At 39.7% G+C, this 24,860-nt stretch overlaps 1 protein-coding gene across 3 annotated transcripts in view; it reads right to left on the reverse strand.

The window, feature by feature from the left end:
* Positions 1 to 24,860, reverse strand: part of VMP1 (vacuole membrane protein 1) — a gene marked incomplete at both ends in the record, with an annotated part of 124,371 nt that overhangs the window by 93,296 nt on the left and 6,215 nt on the right. For 2 of the 3 annotated variants that reach the window (XM_080713406.1, XM_080713405.1), the window contains one exon: positions 23,586 to 23,696. The exons of the other annotated variant lie outside the window; for it this stretch is intronic. In XM_080713406.1, coding sequence (XP_080569532.1) covers positions 23,586 to 23,696 — 111 coding nt within the window. The remainder of the gene's footprint in view (positions 1 to 23,585; positions 23,697 to 24,860) is intronic. 3 annotated transcript variants of the gene reach the window in all.

A 24,860-nucleotide genomic window follows, 5' to 3' on the forward strand; every position in this document is an offset into this window, starting at 1 on the left:
TCAATTTGGGTTTTAGTTTTCTAAATCTGTTAGCAACTTTTTAGGTGTAATTGAAATTCTCTTTGTAGGTGTAACTGAAATTCTCACTCATCTTCCTCATTTAACAAGAAGCTTAATATCTGTGCTGTCACAGGGCAAGAATATGAGATTATAAGATTATATTATAAAAGTGCAAATACACAATTGCTAGCCAAAATAAAAGAAATGTAAACTGTACAATAGCAATAAGGTACTGTATTGAAGCCATTCGTATTATACTAGATTAATTCATAGACAAAGGCATGTTTCACCTTTCTTCTCTAAACCTAAGCAAGTTAAAAAAATTTAAATTGATAGATAACTGTCTGTCCTAATGGAGTACATTGTGAGGTGTTGGTACTCAGACACATGATATATTGATTAAATCAAGATATTCAGGTTGCCCATCACCTTAAACATTTATCATTCAACCTAAGGAACATGCTTGTGAGCTTGACTTAAGTGGTCAGGAGAACTGGACCATATGCTTAGAGAACTAGTAACACAGGTTCCTATAAATTATTTAACAACTGCTTAACAACAGAACAGACTTAAGCCAAGTGAATATTCTTAGATTTCTTTTAAGCACACATTAATAAATAGTGACTTAAGGGCAGGAAGTTATCCAGTCTGCATACCCCCTGAGCTTGGAAAAAAAAAAAAACCCAGCCCTCTGTCTTGGAGACCTCTTTTGATGTGGTGATGCTCATAGAGTCAATCCATGAGTCATTCCTTGAGGAAAGACAGGGAGAAGAGCTATCATGCTCCCAGCGAACAAAAAGGCAAACAGGCTTTTTCTAAGAAGGGCCTACAGGTCTTCCCACAAGACGTGAGTCACTGGCTGAACGCGTACACTCAAGTTATTGTATCTACAGAGAGCAATACCAAAACCTTAACTTTCGGTAATTTTGTCCTTTTCTGTCTTAAAAGATAAACAGGTGATCAATGAAGCAATAAACAGAAGTAAAGAAGAAAGCCAGGTGTGGTGACACAGGCCTGAAATCCTAGTACTTGGAAGGCTGAGACAGGAGGACTGTAGGTTCAAGGCCAGTGAGACCCTGTTTCAAAATAAAACATAAAATAGGGCTGGGGTGTATGTAGCTCAGAGGTAGAATGCCCCTGGGTTCAATCCCCAGTAAAAACACACACACACACACACACACACACACACACACACACACACACACACATTCTCTCTCTCTCTCAAGCAGAAATGCTGAAGATGTTGACTAGTTGACTAGCAGGGTTTTTTTTGGCGGGGGGGTAGTGGGGATTGAACCCAGGAGTGTTCTACCTCTGAGCAACCCCCTAGCCCTTTTTACTTTTTTGTTTTGAAACAGGGTCTTACTAGGTTGCTGAAAGCCTTACTGAGTTGCTGAGGTTGACCTTGAACCTGCAATCCTCCTGTCTCGGCCTCAGTACCAGGATTACAGTGCCACCATGTCCAGTTTATTTTTTACTTTGAAACAGGTTTTCCCTAAGTTGCTGAAGGTTTCATTAAATTGCTAAAGCTGGCCTTCAACCTGTGAGCCCTTTGACTCAGCCTCCCAACTACTAGGATTACAGGCATGTGTTACACCTGGTGGTTAACAGTTTGTTTTTTAAAAAAGATACTTTATCTTATGGCATTAACAATTATTACAATATTTCACTTATGAATATTATTTCACCATTTCATTTTATCCAATATCCAGGCTGTTTTCTAAATCACACTTACTTTTAGCAATAGCTAAGAATCAAAAGTACCAAAAATGTTTCACCTAAGAAAAAAATAGCTTTAAAACAACATATATTACTATAAGGTTCTTCTCTGAAGGAAAAAAGTTGTTGAGATGTTTATAAATAAACATACTGAGATGTTCATAAATGAGAAAGCAATCAAGATGTCATATTTTATTATATTGGTGCTACTGGGATTCCTGGAAGCCCTTCTACCTCTGGGCTACACTCCCAGACCCATTTTATACTTTTTATTTGGAAACAGGGTCTCCTAAGTCAGCGCGCGTGGCTGACTTTGAACCTGCGCGATCCTCCTGTCTCTGCCTCCCAAGTGCGGGGGTTACAAGCGTGCACCACCACGCCCGGCAAGATGTCAGATTTTAAAAAGGCATAGTATAATTTTTACCATGTTATTATTATTATTTATTTTTTGCTGTACTGGGGATGGAACCCAGGGGCATTGTATCTCCGAGCTACACCCCCAGCTTTATTTTTAAGTCTTTTTAGTTTTTGAAACAGGATCTGAGTTGCAAAGGACCTTGCTAAGTAGCTGAGGTTGTCTGTGAATGGTGATCCTCTGGTCTCCATCTCCTGAATGCTGGGATGCTAGGATTACAAGTGTGTGCCACCACGCCCGGCTAGCATGCCATTATTATTATTTTTGTGTGTGTATGGTACTGGGAATTGAACTCAGGTATTCTACCTTTGTGCTACACCCCTAGCCCATTTTTTTCTATTTCTCATTATTATTATTTTTATTATTATTTTATTACTTATTATTACTTATTATTTATTTTATTATGTTATATTATTTATCATTATTATTTTTATATATTATTATTTCTCATTATTATTATTTTTGTGTGTGTATGGTACTGGGAATTGAACTCAGGTATTCTACCTTTGAGCTACACCCCTAGTCCATTTTTTTCTTTTTTATTTCCCATTTGAAAACAGGGTCTTACTAGGTTGATGAGTGTCACTACTTGCTGAGGCTGTCCTTGAACCTGGGATCCTCCTGTTTGGCCTCTCCAGTACTGGGATTACAACCCTGCGCCACCACGCCCAGCTACCACGTTATATTTTAAAACAGAGTCTCACTAGTTTGCTGAGAATTTTGCTAAGTTTCTGAGGCTCATCATGAACCTGTGACCCTCCTGTCTAAGCCTCCCAAATACTTAGTTTACAGGTGTATGCCATAATATCAGGGTATTTGGATGCTGTTTAAAATTCTAAAATAGCTGGGCATGGTTGTAATCCTCGTACTTGGGAGGCTGGGACAAGAGGATTGCAGGTTCATAGTCAGCCTCAGCTACTTAGTGAGGTGCTCCACAACTTAGTGAGACTGTTTCAAAATAAAGAATAAAAAGTAGGTCTAGAGGTGAAGCTCAAAGGCAGAATGTCCCTGGGTTCAATCTCCAGTACCATGAATGAATGAGTGAACGATTGAATAAATAAATAATTGTTGGTAATTTTGTTCTCTTTATAGTTCTTTGTCTAGAACTGGGTTTGTCTAAAACGGATGGAGCTTTGTTAAGCCATTTTTCAGGAAATTGCCCCACCTAGTGTCAAGACACGACATACATCCCAATATACAGGACTGTAAAATAATAGCTCTTTTGTTATAAATAGAAGAATTTACAAAATGTCTGCTTTTTTTTTTTGCAGTCCTGGGAATGGAAACCAGGGACATCCTACCTCCAAGCTACACTTCCAGCCCTATTTTTTATTCTTTATTTTGAAACAGGGTCTCACTGAGTTGCAAAGGGCCTAAGTACCTGAGGCTGTCCACAAATGGCGATCCTCCTGCCTCAAGCTTACCAAATGCTGGGATTACAAGTGTATGCCACCATGCTCAGCTAAAAATGGCTTTTTAATCATCTTCTTACTTTATAAGTTTAAGAATAATAATGCATATAAAGCAGCCTATCTGTGAGACATTTTTCATTAGGTACCAAAGTTTTATCAATTGTTTAAAAAATTATAAATCATATTTTTCAGTTAATGGTAAATAATTACAAGAATCTACTAAAATAACTCCACTGCTTTTCTCAATCTTTTTCCAGTACTGGGGATCAAACCCATGGTCTTGCACTTTGCCACACCTCCACCCCTTTGCAATTGTTTGTTTTTTGCAGTACTGGGGATGAAACCCAGGGGCCTTCTACCTCCGAGCTACACCTCCAGCCCTATTTTTTATTCTTCATTTTGAAACAGGGTCTCACTAAGTTCCAAAGGCTGTCCGCGAACCACGATCCTCCTGTCTCAGCCTCCAATGCTGGGATTATAAGTGTGCGCCACCACACCAGGCTTGCAATTGTTTTTAACATCTAAACTTTAATGAAAATAATACATTTGCGGTCAGAGGTGAGCTGAGTGGTGAGTGCTTGTGCTTGCCTACCATGTCTGAGATCTTGTTTCAATCCCAAGACTACAAAAAAAGAAAAGAAAAAGAAAAAGAAAGACAGCTAGCTAGTTCATTAAGGCTTGCAGGCTCAATATACTTCTTTTGATATAGTTCTGTCAATAACCAACTACAAACTGCAGATCAAACTCAGCTGCCTATTTTTGTGAACAAGTTTTTACTGGAAAACAGCTACATTTATTTACTTATGTACTGCCTAGGGCTGCTTTGTAATTACAATGACAGATCTGAGTAGCTGCACAGAAACTGTGATCTATGGAGTATGAACACTATGCCCTGGCCCTTAGCAGAAAGTGTCACCTCTAGCCCTAGGTTAGATTGTTATTAAGGTAGAAATTTTGACTCTCCACAATGGGCTACACAGTGATGCACCAAAGCCACTCTGTGCAAAACATCAACCTACTGTTCTTATTCTCTGTACAGTTTTCACATTAGAGAGTAAATAAGCATTCCTGGACCACTCGTGTACTAGATCTGCTATAAGAAAGCCAAACTAAGACAAATCTGTCTGTAGAGTTTAAAAAGTTAATACTAAGGAGCCGGGCGTGGCGGCGCACGCTTGCAATCCCTGCGCTTGGGAGGCTGAGACAGGAGGATCGCACGGGTTTGAAGCCAGCCTCAGCTACTTAGTGAGGCACTCAGCAACTTAGTGAGACCCTGTTTCCAAATAAAATATAAAAGGTCTGGGAGTGTAGCCCAGAGGTAGAATGCCTCTGGGTTCTACCCCCAGTGCCACCAAAAATAAAAAATAAAATAAAAAAAGTTAATACTAAGGAAAACTTCACTTGGAAGGCCACAGGTGCTTTTATTTTGTATCTGATCTACATATAAAAACATGAGTAATGCTGGGCTTGGTGGCACACACTTATAATCCCAGCACTTGGGAGGCTGAGATAGGAGGATTGCAGTTCACAGACAGGCTCCACTACTTAGTGAGGCCTTCTCAACTTAGTGAGACCTTGTTTCAAAATAAAGAATAAAGAAATAGGGCTGGGGGTGTAGCTCAGAAGTAGAATGCCCCTGAGTTTCATCCCCAGTGCCACAAAAATAAATAAATAAATATAAACAAATAAAGTAAATGAATAAAGCCAGTGGCTTGATGGACAAATTAATTTGATCATACAGATACCAAACAAATGCATATCTATATGAGAAATAATATCAAAAGAAGAAATAAGAGTTCACATTATATTTAATTTTAATTTGTTTAAGAACATAATATAAAGATGAGCCAGAAATAATAAATATATTGGTATAATGAACACAATTATAAAAATCATTATTAAATAATTCATCATGCCTGTTGTCTAAAATTAAGCAAACTAAATGCAAAAAGCATATTAAAATGTTCAGTTGGATGTGGTACATGGCTATAATCTTAACACTTGAGAGGCTGAGACAGGAGAATCACAGGTTCAAGGACAACCTTAGCCATGTACCGAGACAGTAACATAGTGTAACCTTATTTATTTATTTTTGCGGGTCTGGGGATGGAACCCAGGGGCATTTGACCTCCGAGCTACACCGCTGCCCTATTTTTTATTCTTTATTTTGAAACTGGGTCTCACTGAGTTGCAGAGGGCCTCACTAAGTAGCTGAGGCTGTCCGCGAACCGCGATCCTCCAGGTCTCAGCCTCCCGAATGCTGGGATTACAAGCGTGCGCCACCACGCCCCCGGCTAGTGTAACCCTATTTAAAAAACAAAACAACAAAAGGCTAGGGGTGTATCTTGGAGGTAAAATTCCCTTGAATTTTAATCCCCGGTAGCAAAATAAATAAAAAAATATTGTTTACACAGCAGGAATTTTATTTGCCGGAGGACTAAAGAGAGGAAATACTGAGGTCCAACATGAACGATCTTCCAGGCTTGAGACTGACAGGAGGCTCAGTTACAGAAGCCTCAGCAACTTGGCAAGATCCTCAGCTAGTTAGATCCAGTTTCAAAATAAAAGAGCTAGGGGCGGGCTTGGTGGGGCCTGCCTGTCATCCCAGCTCTTCCAGGTTCAAGGACAGCCTCAGAAAGTAGTGAGATTTCATCAACCCAGTGAGACCCTGTTTCAAAATAAAAATACAATAGGGCTGGGCGTCTAAATTGGAGGTAAAATCCTCTTGGATTGAATTCCCAGTACCACACATACACAAAAAAAGTCTAGGGATGTAGCTGGCATTCAATCTTCAGTACCAATTATTCTGTCTACTCCTCCCATAGGCCTCTAAGATTTTATATTAATTTATTCAGTTATATATATTTATTGAGTACCTAGTACCCAACAGGTATTGTTCTGAGAATCTATATTCTGTTAGAATATGACATTAAGTAAGAAAGTCCTGTCCTGGTCCTCAAAGAACTCTTATTTTAAAAGTGAAGCCCAACTGGGGATTGTGGTGCACACTTATAATCCCAGCATTTGGGAGGCTGAGACCGGAGGATTACAGTTTGTGAGGTCCTTTGCAACTCAGTGAGACCCAGTTTCAAAATAAAGAATTAAAAAAAAAAAATAGGGCTGGGGGTGTAACTTGGAGGTAGAATGCCCCTGGGTTTTGTCTCTAGTATAGGAAAAAAAAAAAAAAAAAAGTGAAGCCCACACATTTTATTATAGTTTTTCTTATTTTAGCTATTTGTCCTCTGCACACCATCTAATCCTTTAAATTAGAAACCTCTAATAGCTGGGCGTGGTGGCGCACGCTTGTAATCCCCGCGCTTGGGAGGATGACAGGAGGATGGCGCAGGTTCGAAGCCAGCATCGCTGGCTTAAGAAACCCTGTTTCCAAATAAAAATATAAAAAATAGGTGTCTGGGAGTGTAGCCTGGAGGTAGAAGGGTTTCTAGGAACCCCAGTACCATCACCAAAAAAAAAAAAAAAAAAAAAAGAATTAAAAAATAGTCAGGGGGTGTAGCTCAGAGGTCGAATGCCCCTGGGTTCCATCCCCAGACCCGCAAAACAAAAGCCAGCTGAGGCTGGTTTTGAACCTGTTAGGTCCTCCTGTCTCAGCCTTCCAAGCGCTGGGATTATAAGCATGCGCCACCACACCACACCCGGCTGCCCAAGGGGATTCTACCTCCAAGTTACATCCCAGCCGTATTTTATTTTGAAACAGGTTTCATTAGGTTGATGAGACTCAGTAGTTGCTGAGGCTGTCTCAAACCTCTGATACTCCTGTCTCAGCCTCCCAAATACTGGGATCACAAATTTGTACCACCACAAGGACTGAATTGTATCTTTTATTATTAAAAATGTACCCCTTTAAAGCCGGGCGTGGTGACGCACGCTTGTAATACCCGCGCTTGGGAGGCAGAGACAGGATGATTACGCAGGTTCAAATTCAAAGCCAGCAGCGCTGGCTTAAGAGACCCTGTTTCCAAAAAAAAAAAAAAAGGTCTGGGAGTGTAGGCTGGAGGTAGAAGGGCTTCCAGAAACCCCAGTACCGCAAAAAAAAAAAAAAAAAAAAGTACCCCTTTAGCCGCGCTTGGTGCACCCTTGTAAACCCAGCATTTGAGAGGAGAGACTTGAGGATCACAGTTTGCAGACAGCTTCAGCTACTTAGTGCGGCCTTTCACAACTCAGTGAGACCCTGCTTCAAAAAAAAAAAAAAAAAATAGGGCTGGAGGTGTAGCTTGGAGGTCCAATGCCTTTGAGTTCTATCCTGGGTACCACAAAAATCATGTACCCCTTTAATCTATTAATGATTTCTGTCTCATGCTACATTATTTTAGTATAGCTACTTAAGATTTTTCTTGTTTGATACTTGTTAGTGTATCTTTTCTATTAGTTTATTTTTAATATTTCCATTGTCTTTAGGTACATATTGTATAAAAAGGAATTAGCTGAATGTTTATGTGTGATACCCAGGACTGAATGCAGGAGTGTTTAACCTCTGAGCTATACTCCCAGATCTCTTTTATTTTGAAAGTGTCTAGCTAAGTAACCACACAGTAGTATCAACCCTTCTTTCTCACCCTCCCAAGTTCTGGGATTACAAGTGTGTACCACCAAGCCCAGCCTGTTTGACTTCTTCCCTCCCTTCTTTTTTCTTTTCTTTTTTTGGTGTGTGCTACTTGGGACTGAACTCAAGGGCATCCATTTATTTATTTATTTATTTAATTTACTGTTTGAAGACAGGGTCTCAAATGGTTGCTGAGAGCCTTGCTAAATTGCTGAGACTATCCTTGAAGCTGCGATCCTCCTGTCTGTCTCCCAAGTATTATATTACAAGCCTGCATCACCAAGCCTGGTTCCAGCTTTAATTTTTAAAATTATTTAATTGGATAAGCAGAAGAAACACTTAATCCACTTACATTTATAAAATTACTAATGTAGCCAGGCATGGTGGCACACGCTTGTAAACCCTGGGCTTGGGAGGCTGAGACAGGAGGATTGTAGGTTTACAGACAGCCTCAGCTACTGAGTGAGGTCCTCTACAACTTACTGAGACCTGTTTCAAAATAAAGATTAAAATAGGGCTGGGGATGTAGCTTGGAGGTAGAATGCCCCTGGGTTCAACCCCCAGCACCAAAAACAAAACAACAACAACAACAAAAAACTAATATATTTAGATTTAAACCTATCACTGTAAGCTTAATACATTTCCCATCTGTTCTATATTCCTTTGTCTCATTTCTTGCTTTTTGATTGGCTTTTTAAGAATTACTCATTTTTACCTCCTCATATTAGCTTGACAGTTATATGTTCTTATAATACATTCCCTAAAGATTTTAATATAAATCCTATTTACTAGTTTTATACAAATTAGTATTCTGCCTTTCCCAGAGAAGGTAAAAAAAAATACTTTAGAGCCATGGGTGTGGTAGCACAAGCTTGTAATCACAGGACTTGGAAGGCTGAGACAGGAGGATACCAGATTTAAGACCAGCCTCAGATTGTCATCAGTTTAGTGACCCTGTTTCCAAATAAAAAATAAAATCTGGTTGGGGTGTAGCTCAAAGTTAGAGTGGTTCCAGTTCAATCTTCTGTACCTACCCCTACAACACAACACTTTAGAATGATTTAATTTCAAGTTCTTCACATCTGATTTGTAGATTGTATGTTTTAATTGTCTCTGTATATTTAAAATCTCTCAAGAAATTATCAACCTTTTTTTTTTTTTTTATTGGCGTTACTGGGGATTGAACCCAGGGGTATTCTACCTCCAAGCTACACCCCAGCCCTATATATATATTTGGTGGTACTGGGGTTCCTGGAAGCCCTTCTACCTCCGGGCTACACTCCCAGACCTATTTTTACATTTTTATTTGGAAACAGGGTCTCCTAAGCCAGTGCATACAGCTGGCTTTGAACCTATGCAATCCTCCTGTCTCTGGCTACCAAGCGCGGGGATTACAAGCGTGCGCCACCACGCCTGGCCCCAGCCCTATTTTTTAGTCTTTATTTTGATATAGGGTGTCACTGAGTTGCAAAGGCCCTCACTAAGTAGCTGAAGCTGTGCTTGAACCTGCGATCCTATCTCAGCTTCCCAAATGCTAGGATTACAAGTGTGCCCCACCACACCCGACTCATCAACCCTTATTTATTTATTTATTTATTTATTTAATTTTTTTGCAGGTCTGGGGATGGGACCCAGGGGCATTTGACTTCCAAGCTACATCCCCTGCCCTTTTTTTTTTTAATTCTTTATTTTGAAACAGGGTCTCATTAAGTTGTGGAGGGTCTCACTAAGTAGCTGAGGCTGTCCGCGAATGGCGATCCACAGATCTCAGCCTCCCAAATGCTGGGATTACAAGCATGCGCCACCACGCCCGGCTTAACCCTTTTTTTTATAAAATAAAACAATTTTTTTTTTTAGTGGTACTGGGGATGGAACCCTTCTACCTCCGGGCTACACTCCCAGACCTATTTTTTTTATATTTTATTTGGAAACAGGGTCTCTTAAACCAACGAGGCTGGCTTTGAACCTGTGCGATCTCCTGTCTCTGCCTCCCAAGCGTGGGGATTACAAGCGTGTGCCATCACGCCTGGCATAAAAGCAATTTTGATTTAAATTCACCCATAAGCCAAGTGTGGGGACATATGTTTGTAATCTCAATACTTGGGAGGCTGAGACAGGAGGACTGCAGGTTTGCGGCCAGCTTCAGATACTCAGGCCCTCTGCAACTTAGAGAGACCCTGTTTCAAAATAAAGAATAAGAGCCGGGCATGGTGGTGCACACTTGTAATCCCAGTAATTGGGAGGCTGAGATCTGAGGATCGCAATTCACAGACAGTCTCCGTTACTTAATGAGTCCCTCTTCAACTCAGTGAGACCCTGTTCCATAAGAAAGAATAAAAAATAGGGCTAAGGTGTAGCTTGGAGGTAGAATGCCATTGGGTTCCATTTCTAGTACCACAAAAAAAAAACACATAAGCTGGGTATGGTGGCTCATGCTTGTAATCCCAGCATTTGGGAGGATCGCAGGTTCGTGGACAGCCTCAGCTACTTAGTGAGACCCTGTTTCAAAATTAAAAAAGGGGATAAGGGATCTAGCTTAGAGGCAGAATGCCCCTGGGTTCAATCCCTAGTTCCAACAAAATAAATAAATAAAAATAAAAAGTAGGGGTAGGGTGTGTAGCTCGGAGGCACAATCCACTATACAAACAAACAAACACCAATACATTTACTTTGTTAGAGCATGACTGTTGTTGACTGTTTCCTGGAAAATCTCTTTATTTTAGCGTTTTTTAAAATTATTTTGTAGTACAAGAGATTGAACCCAGGGGCATTCTATCTCTGAACTATACCTCAGCCCTATTTAATTTATTTTGAAACAGGGTCTTACTAGGTTGACGAGAGTCTCACCAGCTGTTGAGGCTGTAGCTCCTTTAGCGCTTTGAAGACATCATTCCAGATGGGCATGGTGGTGGACACTTGGAATCCCAGTACTTGGGAGGCCAAGACAGGAGAATTACAGGTTTGTGGCCAGCCTCAGCTACTTAGTGCGACCCTCTGTAACTTATTGAGACCCTGTTTCAAAATAAATAATAAGAAATAGGGCTGGGGGTGTAATTTGGAGGTAGAATGCCCACAGATTCAATCCCCAGTACAAAAAAAGGTGAACATTTTTACATACATGTATTAACTGGTATTATGTAGGCAAAATCTCTAGGCATAAATACAGATAAGCAATAAGATGTGTCTCCAAGCTAAGCAGGGCCATTTGATGATGCTGTGGTTTTTGGGTACAGTTGCTCTATAAACACATAGTTATCCAAAAAGGAAATATAGTACAGTAAATTAATTATATTAGCACTGCCACCTAGTGGTGGCCAAATATAGACCTAGGGAAAACGTTCCCGCAGGGAGGTTTTTAATCTTTTATAAATTCTTCAGTCATACAGTATGTTTTCATGTATATGTACCGTGTAGAATGGAAATCAAGATAATTAGCATATCCATCACCTTACTTCATTTTTGGGGGGAGAGCAATCTGAATTTACTTAGCTGTTTTGTAATTTACAATACATTGTTATTGGATATATTATACAATAATTTAAAAAACTAAAAAACTTATTTCTCCTGTTGAACTAAAACCTTTTTATCCTCTGGTGGACAATAGAAGAAATTATATTACTTGCTGCCCTAGCCTGGGTGGAAAGGTGGAGTGAGATGAGTGAAGAGCGACTGCTAGAGGGTACAGACAGGTTCCTCTGGGTGATGAACATGTTCTAAAGTTAGATTATGGAGATGCATGCACAGATTTGTAAGTATCTCCAAAATCATTTAATTGTATATTTAGTTGTATAATAGTAATTTACACTTCAATTTTATTGTACATAAATTACATAATAAAGGGTGTTGGGTTTTTTTTGGCGGTAGTGGGGATGGAACCCAGGAGCATTCTACCCCAGAGCTAATCCCCCAGTCCTACTTTTTATTCTTTATTTTGAAACAGGCTCCCACTGAGTTGCAAAGGGCCTCACTAAGTAACTGAGGCTGTCCTTGAACTTTGAACCTCCTGTCTCACCTTCCCTGCTGAGATTACAAGTGTGTCACCATGCCTGGCTAGTAAAGGTGTTTTATTATTAAAATCTTCAGAAAATTTCACGAATACTACATGTCCTTTATTCCCCAGGGGGAAAAAATTTCATTTGCACAAACACACAACAGGTATCGTGTCTGGTGGAATTAATAGACTGTGTGAAGTCCACTTACTGACCATGAACAGAACAAACCAACTAAACTAGTAGCCCGATAGCTCTCCTGGAGCCACAGTGAGAAGGAACCCATTCTCCTTCTCTTGTCTTCCTCTTTGGCTATAAACCAGAACTGGCTGATTTAACCACTTTTCTTGCATAAACAGGTCTAACTTTTCCTTGCTGGCTAAATATGTGGTCTCTGTAAAGAAATTTATATTGTTCTTCAATCAATTTACAATATTTGATGGTAGTCCAAACTAGTCACGTTTCCCCTATCAATTTTCATTAAATTTGATGTGGATCATCAAGCAAATATTAATACTTATAATGTTTAAAGAAGTAATAAAGATCTCCAGGATATCTGAATTTCAAGTTTAACTTATGAAATTGTTCACTGACAAACTGAAAACCCCAGGTAACTTTTTAATTTAAAATATCTAATATATTAGTAAATATAATTATTTTAGGTGATCATTTAGTATATAATCAATTATAATGAACTAAAATGATACTTCCAAAAAAGGTAACTTCAGCTGGGTGTGGTGGCACACACTTGTAATCCCAGTACTTGGGCGGCTGAGACAAGAGGATTGCAGGTCAGCCTCAGCTATTTAGTGAGGCCATCTACAAATCAGTGAGACCCTGTTCAAAATAAAGAATAAAAAATAGTGTTGGGGGTGTTGCTTGGAGGTAGAATGCCTCTGAATTCAATTCTTAGTACCATACACAAGAGAACCATGAAAAAGAACGGATTACATCTTTTTAATTATTATTATTATTATTATTATTATTATTATTATTATTATTAATTTTGGTGGTACTGGGGTTCCTGGAAACCCTTCTACCTCCGGGCTACACTACCAGACCCATTTTTTATATTTTTATTTGGAAATAGGGTCTCTTAGGCCAGCGAGGCTGGCTTAGAACCTGCACGATCCTCCTGTCTCTGCCTCCCAAGTGCGGGATTACAAGCGTGTGCCACCACACCCAGCGGATTACATCTTTTAATTAGAAATGTTTTGCTGGGCATGGTGGCGCACGCTTGTAATCCCCGTGCTTAGGAGGCTGAGACAGGAGGATCACGCAGGTTCGAAGCCAGCCTCGGCTACTTAGTGAGGCTCTCAGCAACTTAGTGAGACCCTGTTTCCAAATAAAATATAAAATAGGTCTGGGAGTATAGCCTGGAGGTAGAAAAGAGCCTGGGTTCAACCCCAGTACCACCAAAAAAAAAAAAAAAAAAAAGTTTCTTTTTCACACATTTTGCTACAAATTACTGTCAAAAAGAGGGATTTTCCCGTGCGCCCACGCACATGCCTCTGTGTGTGTGTGTGTGTGTGTGTGTGTGTGTGTGTGTGTGTGTGTGTGTGAGACTAGGGATTGAATCCAGGTGCGTTCTACCTCCAAGCTATACCCCCAGCCCGATTTTTAAATTAGGAAACAGAGTTTAGTTAAGTTGATGTGCACCTCACTTGAGTCACTGAGGCTGGCTTTGAACCTGTGATCTCCTGTCACAGCCTCCCAAGTACTGGGATTACAAGTGTGTGCTACCACGCTTGTCTGGAAGGATATAATTCTGACCAGACTAATCCGTAACATGATCACTTGGTTATATGAGTATATATGGCAGAGGTATCTGTTTCATCAGCACAAAAAAAAAAATAGGACATGCCGAGCACCTGTAATCTCAGTACCTGGCAGGCTAAAACAGGACTGTAGGTTCAAGTTCAGCCTTACTGATACCTTGTTTCAAAATAAAAAGTTCTGGGAGGTATAGAATGTCCCTGGGCTCAATACCCAGTATAAAAAAAGTAGGACATGAGAATGTTAACATTATAGTTCCCTAAAAAAGGATTATACATAAACGCATAAATAAAAATATAATTAGGACTTCCAAAAAATATTTCCTAGATAAAAAAAAAAAGAAATGATCTATAAAGATCAAATTATGTCATGCCGGGCGTGGTGGCGCACGCTTGTAATCCCCGCGCTTGGGAGGCAGAGACAGGAGGATCGCGCAGGTTCGAAGCCAGCCGCGCATGCTGGCTTAGGAGACCCTGTTTCCAAATAAAAATGTACAAATAGGTCTGGGAGTGTAGCCCGAGGTAGAAGGGCTTCCAGGAACCCCAGTACCACCAAAAAAAAAAAAAAAAAAAAAAAAAAAAAATCAAATTATGTCAACCATCCATACCAAGAAAATGGCACATTAAAAAAAAAAAACCTAACCAGAGATTATTTTGAATAGCTTCTATTAAGCATAAGCACAGATCAAAATTTAAAACCTTTGATCTGCTTTGCCTCTTGTCTCCAATTTTTCTTTTATATTTGCCAATGTTCACATGTTGGATAAGTATATTTAATCAATATCCACTGAATTACAGTTATATATACTTATTAATGAGAGTTTTTGTTCCATGAATTGTTATTGACTAAGGCAATTCACATAAAGCAATGACCACAGAGCCTAGCAAGTAATAATACTGAGTGGATGTCTGCTAGTTGATCAGTTACGGTAAACTAGACAATGCCACAACAGCAAAACCTAAGGGTCTCAAGCAACATTCCCACTTAGCTCATGTTTCTTTGGTCAAAGCAAATCATATGGCTAGAGTTCAGTAGGGAACGGATATAAAAACTTCCCACAGCTTATGATACCACAAAAAGAGATGCCAAAACAGATTAAAAACTAATAGAATTAACTTTAGTTATTATCACAATATTATGATGTTCATTATTTTTGTTGTTAGTAGTACTAGTCAACCTCCTGCAATCTGATTTCCATTCCATTTACAAATCAACTGAAAAATTAAAACCAGCATATAAAAATATAAATTTAAAAGGTTACTTTCTTATCCTACATATTTAATACATACATATTTAATTTATGTACGTATACGCTATATTAGCCTTCAGTCCATTTCTTTCTTTCTTTTTGTTTTTTGCGGTACTGGGGAAGGAACCCATGGGCATTCTACCTTTTTATTTTTATTTTGGTGGCACTGGGGTTCCTGGAAACCCTTCTATCTCTGGGCTACACTCCCAGACCTATTATTATATCTTTTTTATTTGGAAACAAGGTCCCTTAAGCCAGCGAGGCTGGCTTCAAACCTGCTCAATCCTCCTGTCTCTGCCTCCCAAGCGTGGGGATTACAAGTGTGCACCACAATGCCCTGCTCAACATTCTACCTTTTTATTCCTTTTGGAACAGGATCCACTGAGTTGCAAAGAGCCTCACTAAGTACCTGAGGCTGTCCTCGAACCGTGATTCTCTTGTCTCAGCCTCCCAAATGCTGGGATTACAAGTGTGTGGCACCATGCACAGCTCCTCTGGTCCATTTCTGATTACTATAGTCTAAAAACTGCATTTTTAAATTTTATAAAATCTAACACTGATTTATTATTTTATTTTTAAAAAGCTCTTAACAAACTAGGAGTAGAGGGATCCTTCCTCAACTTGAAAAAAAATCTACAGAAAATTTATATCTAACATACTTTAGGGTGAGAAAGTAGACCTCTCCTATTGAAACTGGGAATGAGGGAAGACTTCCCTCTTATAACTCCTATTCAATATCATACTGGAAACCTGGCTAATGCAGTATAATTTAGCTAAAGCAGCACAAAAAGTATACAGACTGCCCATATAATTAAAAAATCCTAAGCAACTGTCAAAAAAATATCTTGGAGCTATTAAGAGATTACAGCAAGGCTGCAAGATACAGTTAATATATGAAAGCAAGTTTCTTTTCTATCTACCAGCTCTGAATACACATGTTCTACTGGGTGTGGTGGCTCATGCCTGTTATCCTAGTACCAGGTATACTGAGACAGACAGGATTTGCAGGTTCAAAGCCAGCCGCAGCAACTTAATGAGACCCTATTCCAAAATAAAAACAAAGAGTTGGGGGTATAGCTCAGAGATAGAACACCCCTGAGTTTAATTCTCAATACCATTTTTAAAAAGAAGAAAGAAGCCGGGCGTGGTGGCGCACACTTGTAATCCCTGCGCTTGGGAGGCTGAGACAGGAGGATCGCGCAGGTTCGAAGCCAGCCACACGCACTGGCTTAGGAGACCCTGTTTCCAAATAAAAATGTAAAAATAGGTCTGGGAGTGTAGAAGGGCTTCCAGGAACCCCAGTACCACCAAAAAAATATATAAATATATAAAAAAATAAATAAATAAAAATAAAATAAAAAGAAGAAAGAAGCCAGCCATAGTGGTGCATGCTTGTAATCCTAGTACTTGGGAGGCTGAAATAAGAGGATCACAGGTTTGTGGCCAGCTACCTGTCCCCCCAAAAAAAGCAAAAATGTAATGATCTAGGTGTAATTCTTCAAATATTTCTTGAAGAAGTCCTTTTAAAATTGTTAAATTTTCTAACCAAATTCCATTAAATTTGCACTCAGATCAAGGGCTGAAATAACTGCTAATTTTGGAATAAAAGATTTGATTTTCCTCCACATCAATTTTGTAATAAACTCTTATTAGAATGGTTCTAAATTCTTTACTGGATACCTTGGTCAACGGGACTGGAATAATAATAATATGAAGAAATTTTATAAATGTCATTTTATTAATGTTACTTATGCATATGTGAATAGGAAACATGATATTTCACTGTTTCAAATGTCTTTACTGTAGCTGGGCATGGTGGCGCATGCTTATAATCCCAGTACTTGGAAGGCTGAGCAGGAGGATCACAGGTTAAAGGCCAGGCACAGCAACAGATGAGGCTCATCACATGTAGTGAGACCTTGTTTGAAAATGAAGAATAAAATAGGGCTGGAGTGTAGCATGAAGGTTCAATGTCCCCGAGTTCAACCCTCAATAACACACACACACACACACACACACACACACACACACACACACACAATTTCTTTATTCTAAGTTCTTATAAAACTTAAAATGGCTTTATATTAATTCCTTTCAAGGTTCTGCAGGATCTGCTATCTAGGTTATTTTTGTTTGTGTTTTGTGGTGCTGGAGATTGAACCCAGGGGCATTCTACCCTGGAGTTACACACCCAGCCCGATATTTTATTCTTTATTTTAAAACAGGGTAGCTGCCAGGTGTGGTGGCACGCTTGGGAGGCAGAGACAGGAGGATCGCGCAGGTTCGAAGCCAGCCACGCTGGCTTAAGAGATCCTGTTTCCAAATAAAAATATAAAATAGGTCTGGGAGTGTAGCCCAGAGGTAGAAGGGCTTCCAGGAACCCCAGTACCACCAAAACAAAACAAAACAAAACAAAAAAAAACAGGGTAGCTGAAGCTGGCCACGAACATACAATCCTCCCGTAATCCCAAGTGCTGGGATTACAAGCATGTACCACTATGCCTGGCTAGGCTGTTTTTTGGGTTTTTTTTTTTTGTTTTTATTTGTGGTGGTACTGGGGTTCCTGAACCCTTCTACCTCTGGGCTACACTCTCACACCTATTTTACATATTTTTTAAATTTGGAAACAGGGTCTCTTAAGCCAGGGAGGTTGGCTTAGAACCTCTTCGATCTTCCTGTTCTGCCTCCCGAGCGTGGGGATTACAAGCATGCGTCACCACACCCAGCTAGGCTGTTTTTTAGGTGCTTCCACATTAATAAAACTGGAGGCTGAGACCGGAGAATTGCGGTTCGCGGAAAGCCTCAGCTACTTAATGAGGCCCTCTGCAACTTAATGAGACCCTGTTTCAAAAAAATAAAGAATAAAAAATAGAGCAGAAGGTGTAGCTCGGAGGTTAAATGCCACTGGGTTCTTTCCCTAAATCCACAATAAAACCACAAAAACAAAAATAAAAAACCTCTACAAAGAAAACTATAAAACATTAAAGAAACTGAAAAAGACCTTGAAAGATGGTCATGGATAGGCAGAATAAATATCATCAAAATGGCCATTCTGCCAAAAGTGATCTATAGATTCAATACAATTCCTATTAAAATACCAATGACATTCTTCATAGACCTAGAGAAATCAGTCATGAATTTTATATAGAGAAAGAAAAGACCCAGAATAGCCAAAGCAAACCTCAGCAATAAAAACTAAACAGGAGGCATCACAATCCCGGACTTCAAATTATAGTATAGAGCAATAGTAGTAAAAACAGCATGGTATTGGTACAACAACAGGCAGACTGACCAGTGGAATAGAATAGAAGATACAGAAACAAACCAACACACCTATAGTCAATTGATCTTTGACAAAGGGGCCAAATTTTTACATTGGAGAAAAGACAGCCTTTTCAACAAATGGTGCTGGGAGAACTGGCTATCCAGTTGTAGAAAGATGGAACTAAATCCTTACCTCTCACCATCCACAGGAATCAACTCGAGATGGATCAAAGACTTAGAAATTAGACCAGAGACTGTGAAGTTATTAGAGGAGGGCATAGGATCTACACTCCAACTTAAAGGCACAGGCAATAACTTTCTCAACAAGACCGCCAAAGCCCAGGAAATTAAAGCAAGAATTAACAAGTGGGATGGCATCAAACTAAAAAGTTTCTTCTCATCAAAGGAAACCATCAAGAACTTAAAGAAACCGGGCATGGTGGCACACGCTTGTAATCCCAGCATTTGGGAGGCTGAGACAGGAGGATCATGGTTCGCGGACAGCCTCAGCTACTTAGTGAGACCCTCTGCAACTTTGTGAGACCCTGTTTCAAATTAAAAAATAAAAACTAGGGCAGGGGGTGTAGCTCAGAGGTCGAATGCTCCCGGGTTCCATTCCAAACCTGCGGGGGAGAGGGGGACTAAAGAGAAAGCCTACAGAATGGGAGAGGATCTTTACCAGCCAACACTCGGATAGAGGGTTAATATTCAGAATATACAAAGAGCTGAAAAGACTCTACACTAGCAAAACAAATAACCCAATCAAGAAATGGGCCACTAAACTGAATAGACACTTCACAAAAGAAGAGACACAAATAGCCAATAGATATATGAAAAGATGTTCAACATCATTAGCTATCAGGGAGATGCAAATCAAAAATACGTTGAGATTCCATCTAACCCCAATCAGAGTAGCAAGCATAAAGAAGTCAAATAACAAATGCTGGTGAGGATGTGGGGAAAGAGGAACTCTTTTACACTATTGGTGGCAGTGCAAACTAGTTCAGCCACTATGGAGATTTGTTTGGAGATTCCTTAGAAAACTGGGAATAGACTCACCATATGATCCACTCCTGGGTATCTTTCCAAAGGGGTTGAAATCAGAGAACTACAGTAACATATGCATACCTATGTTCATAATAGCACAATCGTAATAGCCAAAATATGGAACCAACCCAGGTCCCCATCAACAGATGAATGGATTGCAAAATTATGGGAATTAGACACAATGGAATTCTACTCAGCTATAAAAAAGAACAAAATCATGTCATTTGCAAGAAGATGGAAAGACTGGGAGAACATTATGTTAAGTGAGATCAGCTGAACACAAAAAGAGAAGGGACTTATGTTTTCTCTAATATGCCCAAACTAGGGAGTATTAAGGATACCAGAGGGACTCCAGATAATGGAGGGGAAACCTCATCAAAGCTCAAATGGAAGGAGAGGAGAGGAAGAAGGCTGAGGTTGATTAATGAAGGAGCTACATCTGAATTTGTGTAAAAATATAAATACAGCATGGTTAACTTGGACACTCATTTTTGGGAGGGGGGAGGAGAAGGGGAGGGTACCAAGCATAGTCTGAATGTATGCCATTTTCAATATGTTCCACACACACACACACAAAAGAAGAAATCAGATGCTTTACCGAATATGCGAAAGCTAAGGAGAAATGAGTAACAGGAGGAACTTTAGATGACGAAGGAGATCCTATAGAGGAGCAAATAAAGCGACCTGAGGGGATGGGAGGGGGGAAGAAGGATCCTCTAAAGCACATGATGTACTGAAACATATCAAAGTCAATCACTAAGCCAAGCATGGGAAGGAGGGATAGAGAGGAAATGGGGTGGTGATTGGGTAGGGGCTAATTGGGTGATATGTGCATGTATGTCTATACAAGTCTTGTATCCCATTAAGATATATGACTACAATGCACAAAAAAATTAAAAATAAATAATCAAAAAAAAAGAAGTATCATAGAAAAGGTCTAGATAAACACAGAAAAGAATCCTGTAATTTGCCACTTCTTCTTTTCCCTTTCCCCCAAATTCTACTAGTGAATCTAGTGTTATGCTGCTTAGAATGTAATGGACATTAGATAAACAATGATATGGGTTACTACTCTGAGATTTATGTCCCCACTCAAGCTAAAATCAGCAAATAGGTATGAACATAATTCTAAAATTCCAAGTATTTTGTTTTTGCTTTTCTTTTTTGAAACAAGATCTTGCTATATTGCCCAGGCTGGCCTTGAAATTATGTCCTGCCTCTGCTTCCCAAGTAGCTGGTGTGTTATTACATCTAGCTTAAAAGTCCTTATTTATTTACTTACTTATTTGGTACTGGGGATTAAACCCAAAGGCATCCTACCTTTGAGCTAAACCCCCAACTTGATTTTTAATTTTTATTTTAAAAACAGGGTCTTGCTAAGTTGATGAGTCTCACTACTTGTTGAGGCTATCCTTGAATCTGTGATTCTCCTATCTTAGCCTCCCAAGCACTGGGATTACAGGCATGTGCAACCACGCCTGGGTAAAAAGTCCAAATTTTAAACTATACACTTCAAGAAATTATTATAGATTAATTCCCAAAGTATTCTTTATACCATTTTTTCAGCACCCCTTTTTTTGGGGGGGGATGTCTGGGGATGGAACCCAAGGGCATTTTGACCTCCAAGCTATAACCCCTGCCCTATTTTTTATTCTTTATTTTGTTGTAGTTTGGGCTTTTGTTTTGTTTTGTTTGGTGGTATTGGGGGTGGAACCCAGGGGCTTTCTACCTTTGGGCTATACTCTCAGACCTATTTTATATTTTATTTGGAAATAGGATCTCACTAAGTAGCTGAGGCTGGCTTCAAACCTGTGCGATCTTCCTGTCTCAGCCTCCCAAGCGTGGGGATTACCAGTGCGTGCCACCATGCCCGGCTTTATTCTTTATTTTGAAATAAGGCCTCACTAAGTTGCGGAGGGCCTCACTAAGTAGCTGAGGCTGACTGTGAATAGCAATCATCCGGTCTCAGCCTCCCGAATGCTGGGATTACAAGCATGTGCTACCATGCCTGGATAATTCAGCACCCTTTTGAGCCAAGCAATCATTCCTTAATATTTAACACACCTGCTTCTGAAACAAACTCATTATAGTACATAGACTGTACTTCTTTGTAGTGATAAACTGTATTCAGTGGCACTGAATCACCCTTTCACTTGTTTTTCCCCAAAGAACACTGGCCAACTGAGAAATAGAATTGTTTTCAACTTATAAAGGAACAGGAACTGCAACAAACAAGGCATCTATAGCACAAAACTTAATGAGGCACTACACATCAAGTCTATCTTTTTTTTTTTTTTTTGCAGTACTGGGGATTGAACCCAGGGGCATTCTACCTCTGAGACACCCCCCACCACCACCACCAGCCCTATTCTGTATTCTTTATTTTGAAACAGGGTCTCACTGAATTGCAAAGGGCCTAAGTAGCTGAGGCTGTCGGTGAACACAATCTTCCTGTTTCAGCCTCCCAAATGCTGGGATTACAAGTGTGCGCCACCATGCCCAGCTATCAATTCTATCTTTGCATGACCCTGAGCATGCCTATTTATATTGTGTGTAGAGGCTGGGGATGTATCTCTGTTGTAAAGTGCTTGCCTGGCATGCCCAAGGTCTTGGGTTCAGTCTCCAGCATCACATTGAAACAAAATAACATAAAATAAAGTGCCCTAGGTGTCTTGCTTCCCTCTCTCTCCCTACATTTAGTTCGGCTATTATTTCAGCATATTTGTGAATGTTTAAGGAAAACTTACCTTTATTCTCTCCTACCTGAATTAATTAAAGGATATTTTTCAGAAGAGGAACTTTTATACTTTAGTTCAAGAGATTTTAAAAAGCAATTAGTTAGCTGGGCATGGTGGCGCACACTTGTAATCTCAGCAGTCAGGAGGCTGAGACCAGAGGATTGCAGTTCACAGACAGCCTCAGCTACTTAGTGAGGCCCTCTGCAACTCAATGAGACCCAGTTTCAAAATAAAGAATAAAAAATAGGGCAGGGGGTGTAGCCCAGAGGTCGAATGCCCCTGGGTTCCATCCCCAGACCCGCTAAAAAAGAAAAGAAGAAAAAAAAAAAAACAACTAAATAAAAGCAATTAGTTCTATGTACATAATATTTCATCAATTATATTAAATAAAAATACCAAAATAAAGCTGGGCGTGGTGGTGTATGCTTGTAATCCCAGCATTGGGTAAGGCTGAGACAGGATCACAGTTCATGGTCAGCCTAAGCTACTACTTAGTGAGGCCCTTTGCAACTCAGTGAGACCTTGTTTCAAAATAAAGAATAAAATAGGGCTGGGGGTGTAGCTTGGAGGCAGAATGTCCCTGGGTTCCATCCCTGGTACCAGAAAAAAAATAAAGAAAAGAAAAGAAATAAGCTGGGCATGGTGGCATATGCTTGCAATCCCAACATTTTGGGCTGGGGGTGTAGGTCAGAGGTAGAATGCCCTTGGGTTCAATCCCCTGTACTAAAGCGGAGGGGGAGAATACCAAAATAATTATCCAAGTATATACAAGGTGGGTGAAGACATGAGGGAAGACACTGTTTCTCTGTCTAATTTATCCTAAACCTTTCATGGGATTTTGGACACGGAAATTAACTTCAGCTATTAAAACAACAATTGTATGAGCACAAAAATCATTATTCCAAAATCAGAAGGAAAATATTTTCTGAATGAATTTTTTTTTTTTTTTTGGTGTGTGTGTGTGTGTGTGTGTGTGTGTGTGGTACTGGGGATGGAACCCAGGGGCATTTTCTCTCCGAGCTACAGCACCAGCTCTATTTTTTATTCTTTATTTTGAAACAGGGTCTCACTGAGTTGCAAAAGGCCTCACTAAGTAGCTGAGGCTGTTGGAAAACCGTGATCCTCCTGTCTCAGCCTCCCAAAGGCTGGGATTACAAGCATGAGCCACCATGCCCGGCCTGAGAACTAATTTAAATAAATAACCTTACTGGCCGAACTGGTTTCTTTTTACCTTTTTTTAAATCCTTAACTCAAAAGGAAACTCAAATTTCTAAATCAAACTTAAAGCATTGATTTGAGGACCAGAATGTTTATAAAACAAAAGTCTTGAAATGTTAACTTTTAAAATGAAAGCACCAATAACAAGATAGAAAATATCTTTTAAGTTTTCTTTACTAAACAAAAGTTATTCTTACCAGATAAAGCAGAAAGGTGTGTAGCCCTGTTCCAAGCCCAACTGAAGACAAAATTCCCAAGCCTATCCAGTAGGCATACAAAAGAAATTGTTTCTCTATGCGTTGCACATACTGAAAAACAAAAGGGATGAAATGAAAAATTGGCATCCCATACACAGAAATGTGGTACTCCTTTCTATCACCGGAATAAAACAAACCAACTCTTTATTTATTATTATTATTATTATTATTTTTGGTGGTACTGGGGTTCCTGGAAGCCCTTCTACCTCTGGGCTACACTCCCAGACCTATTTTATACATTTTTAAAATTTGGAAACAGGGTCTCTTAAGCCAGTGTGGCTGGCTTCGAACCTGCGCGATCCTCCTGTCTCTGCCTTCCAAGCGCGGGGATTACAAGCATGTGCCACTACGCCTGGCAAAACAAACCAACTCTTAAAATGAGTTTCACCTAGAAGAGAGTATTAAGACTAAAAACTTAATATTCTCTTTAAACTCCTTAGAGTTTTTAGTATACAATAGCAGAGATGGCAAAGAAATTCATCTAACTGGAACAAAACCCTTGTTTCTAAACTGCTTATGTCTTACTATTAAGATTACATAAGAATAAAGCTGGGCGTGGTGGCGCATGCTTGTAATCCCAGCATTCGGGAGGCTGAGACCCGAAGATCGTGGTTCGTGGACAGCCTCAGCTACTTAGTGAGGCCCTCTGCAATTTAGTGATACCCTGTTTCAAAAATAAAGAATAAAAAATAGGGCAGAGGGTGTAGCTCGGAGGTCAAATGCCCCTGGGTTCCATCCCCAAACCCCGCAACAAAACAAAACAAAACAAGATTACATAAGAATACACACATTACTAATTATAATAAAAAGTTTTTAAGCTATTTCTTTTCTTTTCTTTTTCTTTTTTTTGGTGGTACTGGGGTTCCTGGAAGCCCTTCTACCTCCGGGCTACACTCCCAGACCTATTTTATACATTTTTATTTGGAAACAGGGTTTCCTAAGCCAGGGCGCGCGGCTGCCTTTGAACCTGCGCGATCCTCCTGTCTCCGCTTCCCAAGCGCAGGGATTACAAGCGTGCGCCACCACGCCCGGCTTAAGCTATTTCAAATTTATAAAACTTTAAGAAAACAAAGTGCACAGTGTTAAGAAATGGGCAATTATAAAATATTTATAAACAGAATACATTCTTGATTATCCAAATAAAAAATGGGGATAACAATGTAATTCCAGCAAGGCAGGAGAAGGCGCCACCATGCCTGGACCAAGATGCTTTAC

The sequence above is a fragment of the Muscardinus avellanarius genome, assembly GCF_963383645.1.
Source record: "Muscardinus avellanarius genome assembly, chromosome: 16".
NCBI classification, from domain to species: Eukaryota; Metazoa; Chordata; class Mammalia; order Rodentia; family Gliridae; genus Muscardinus; species Muscardinus avellanarius.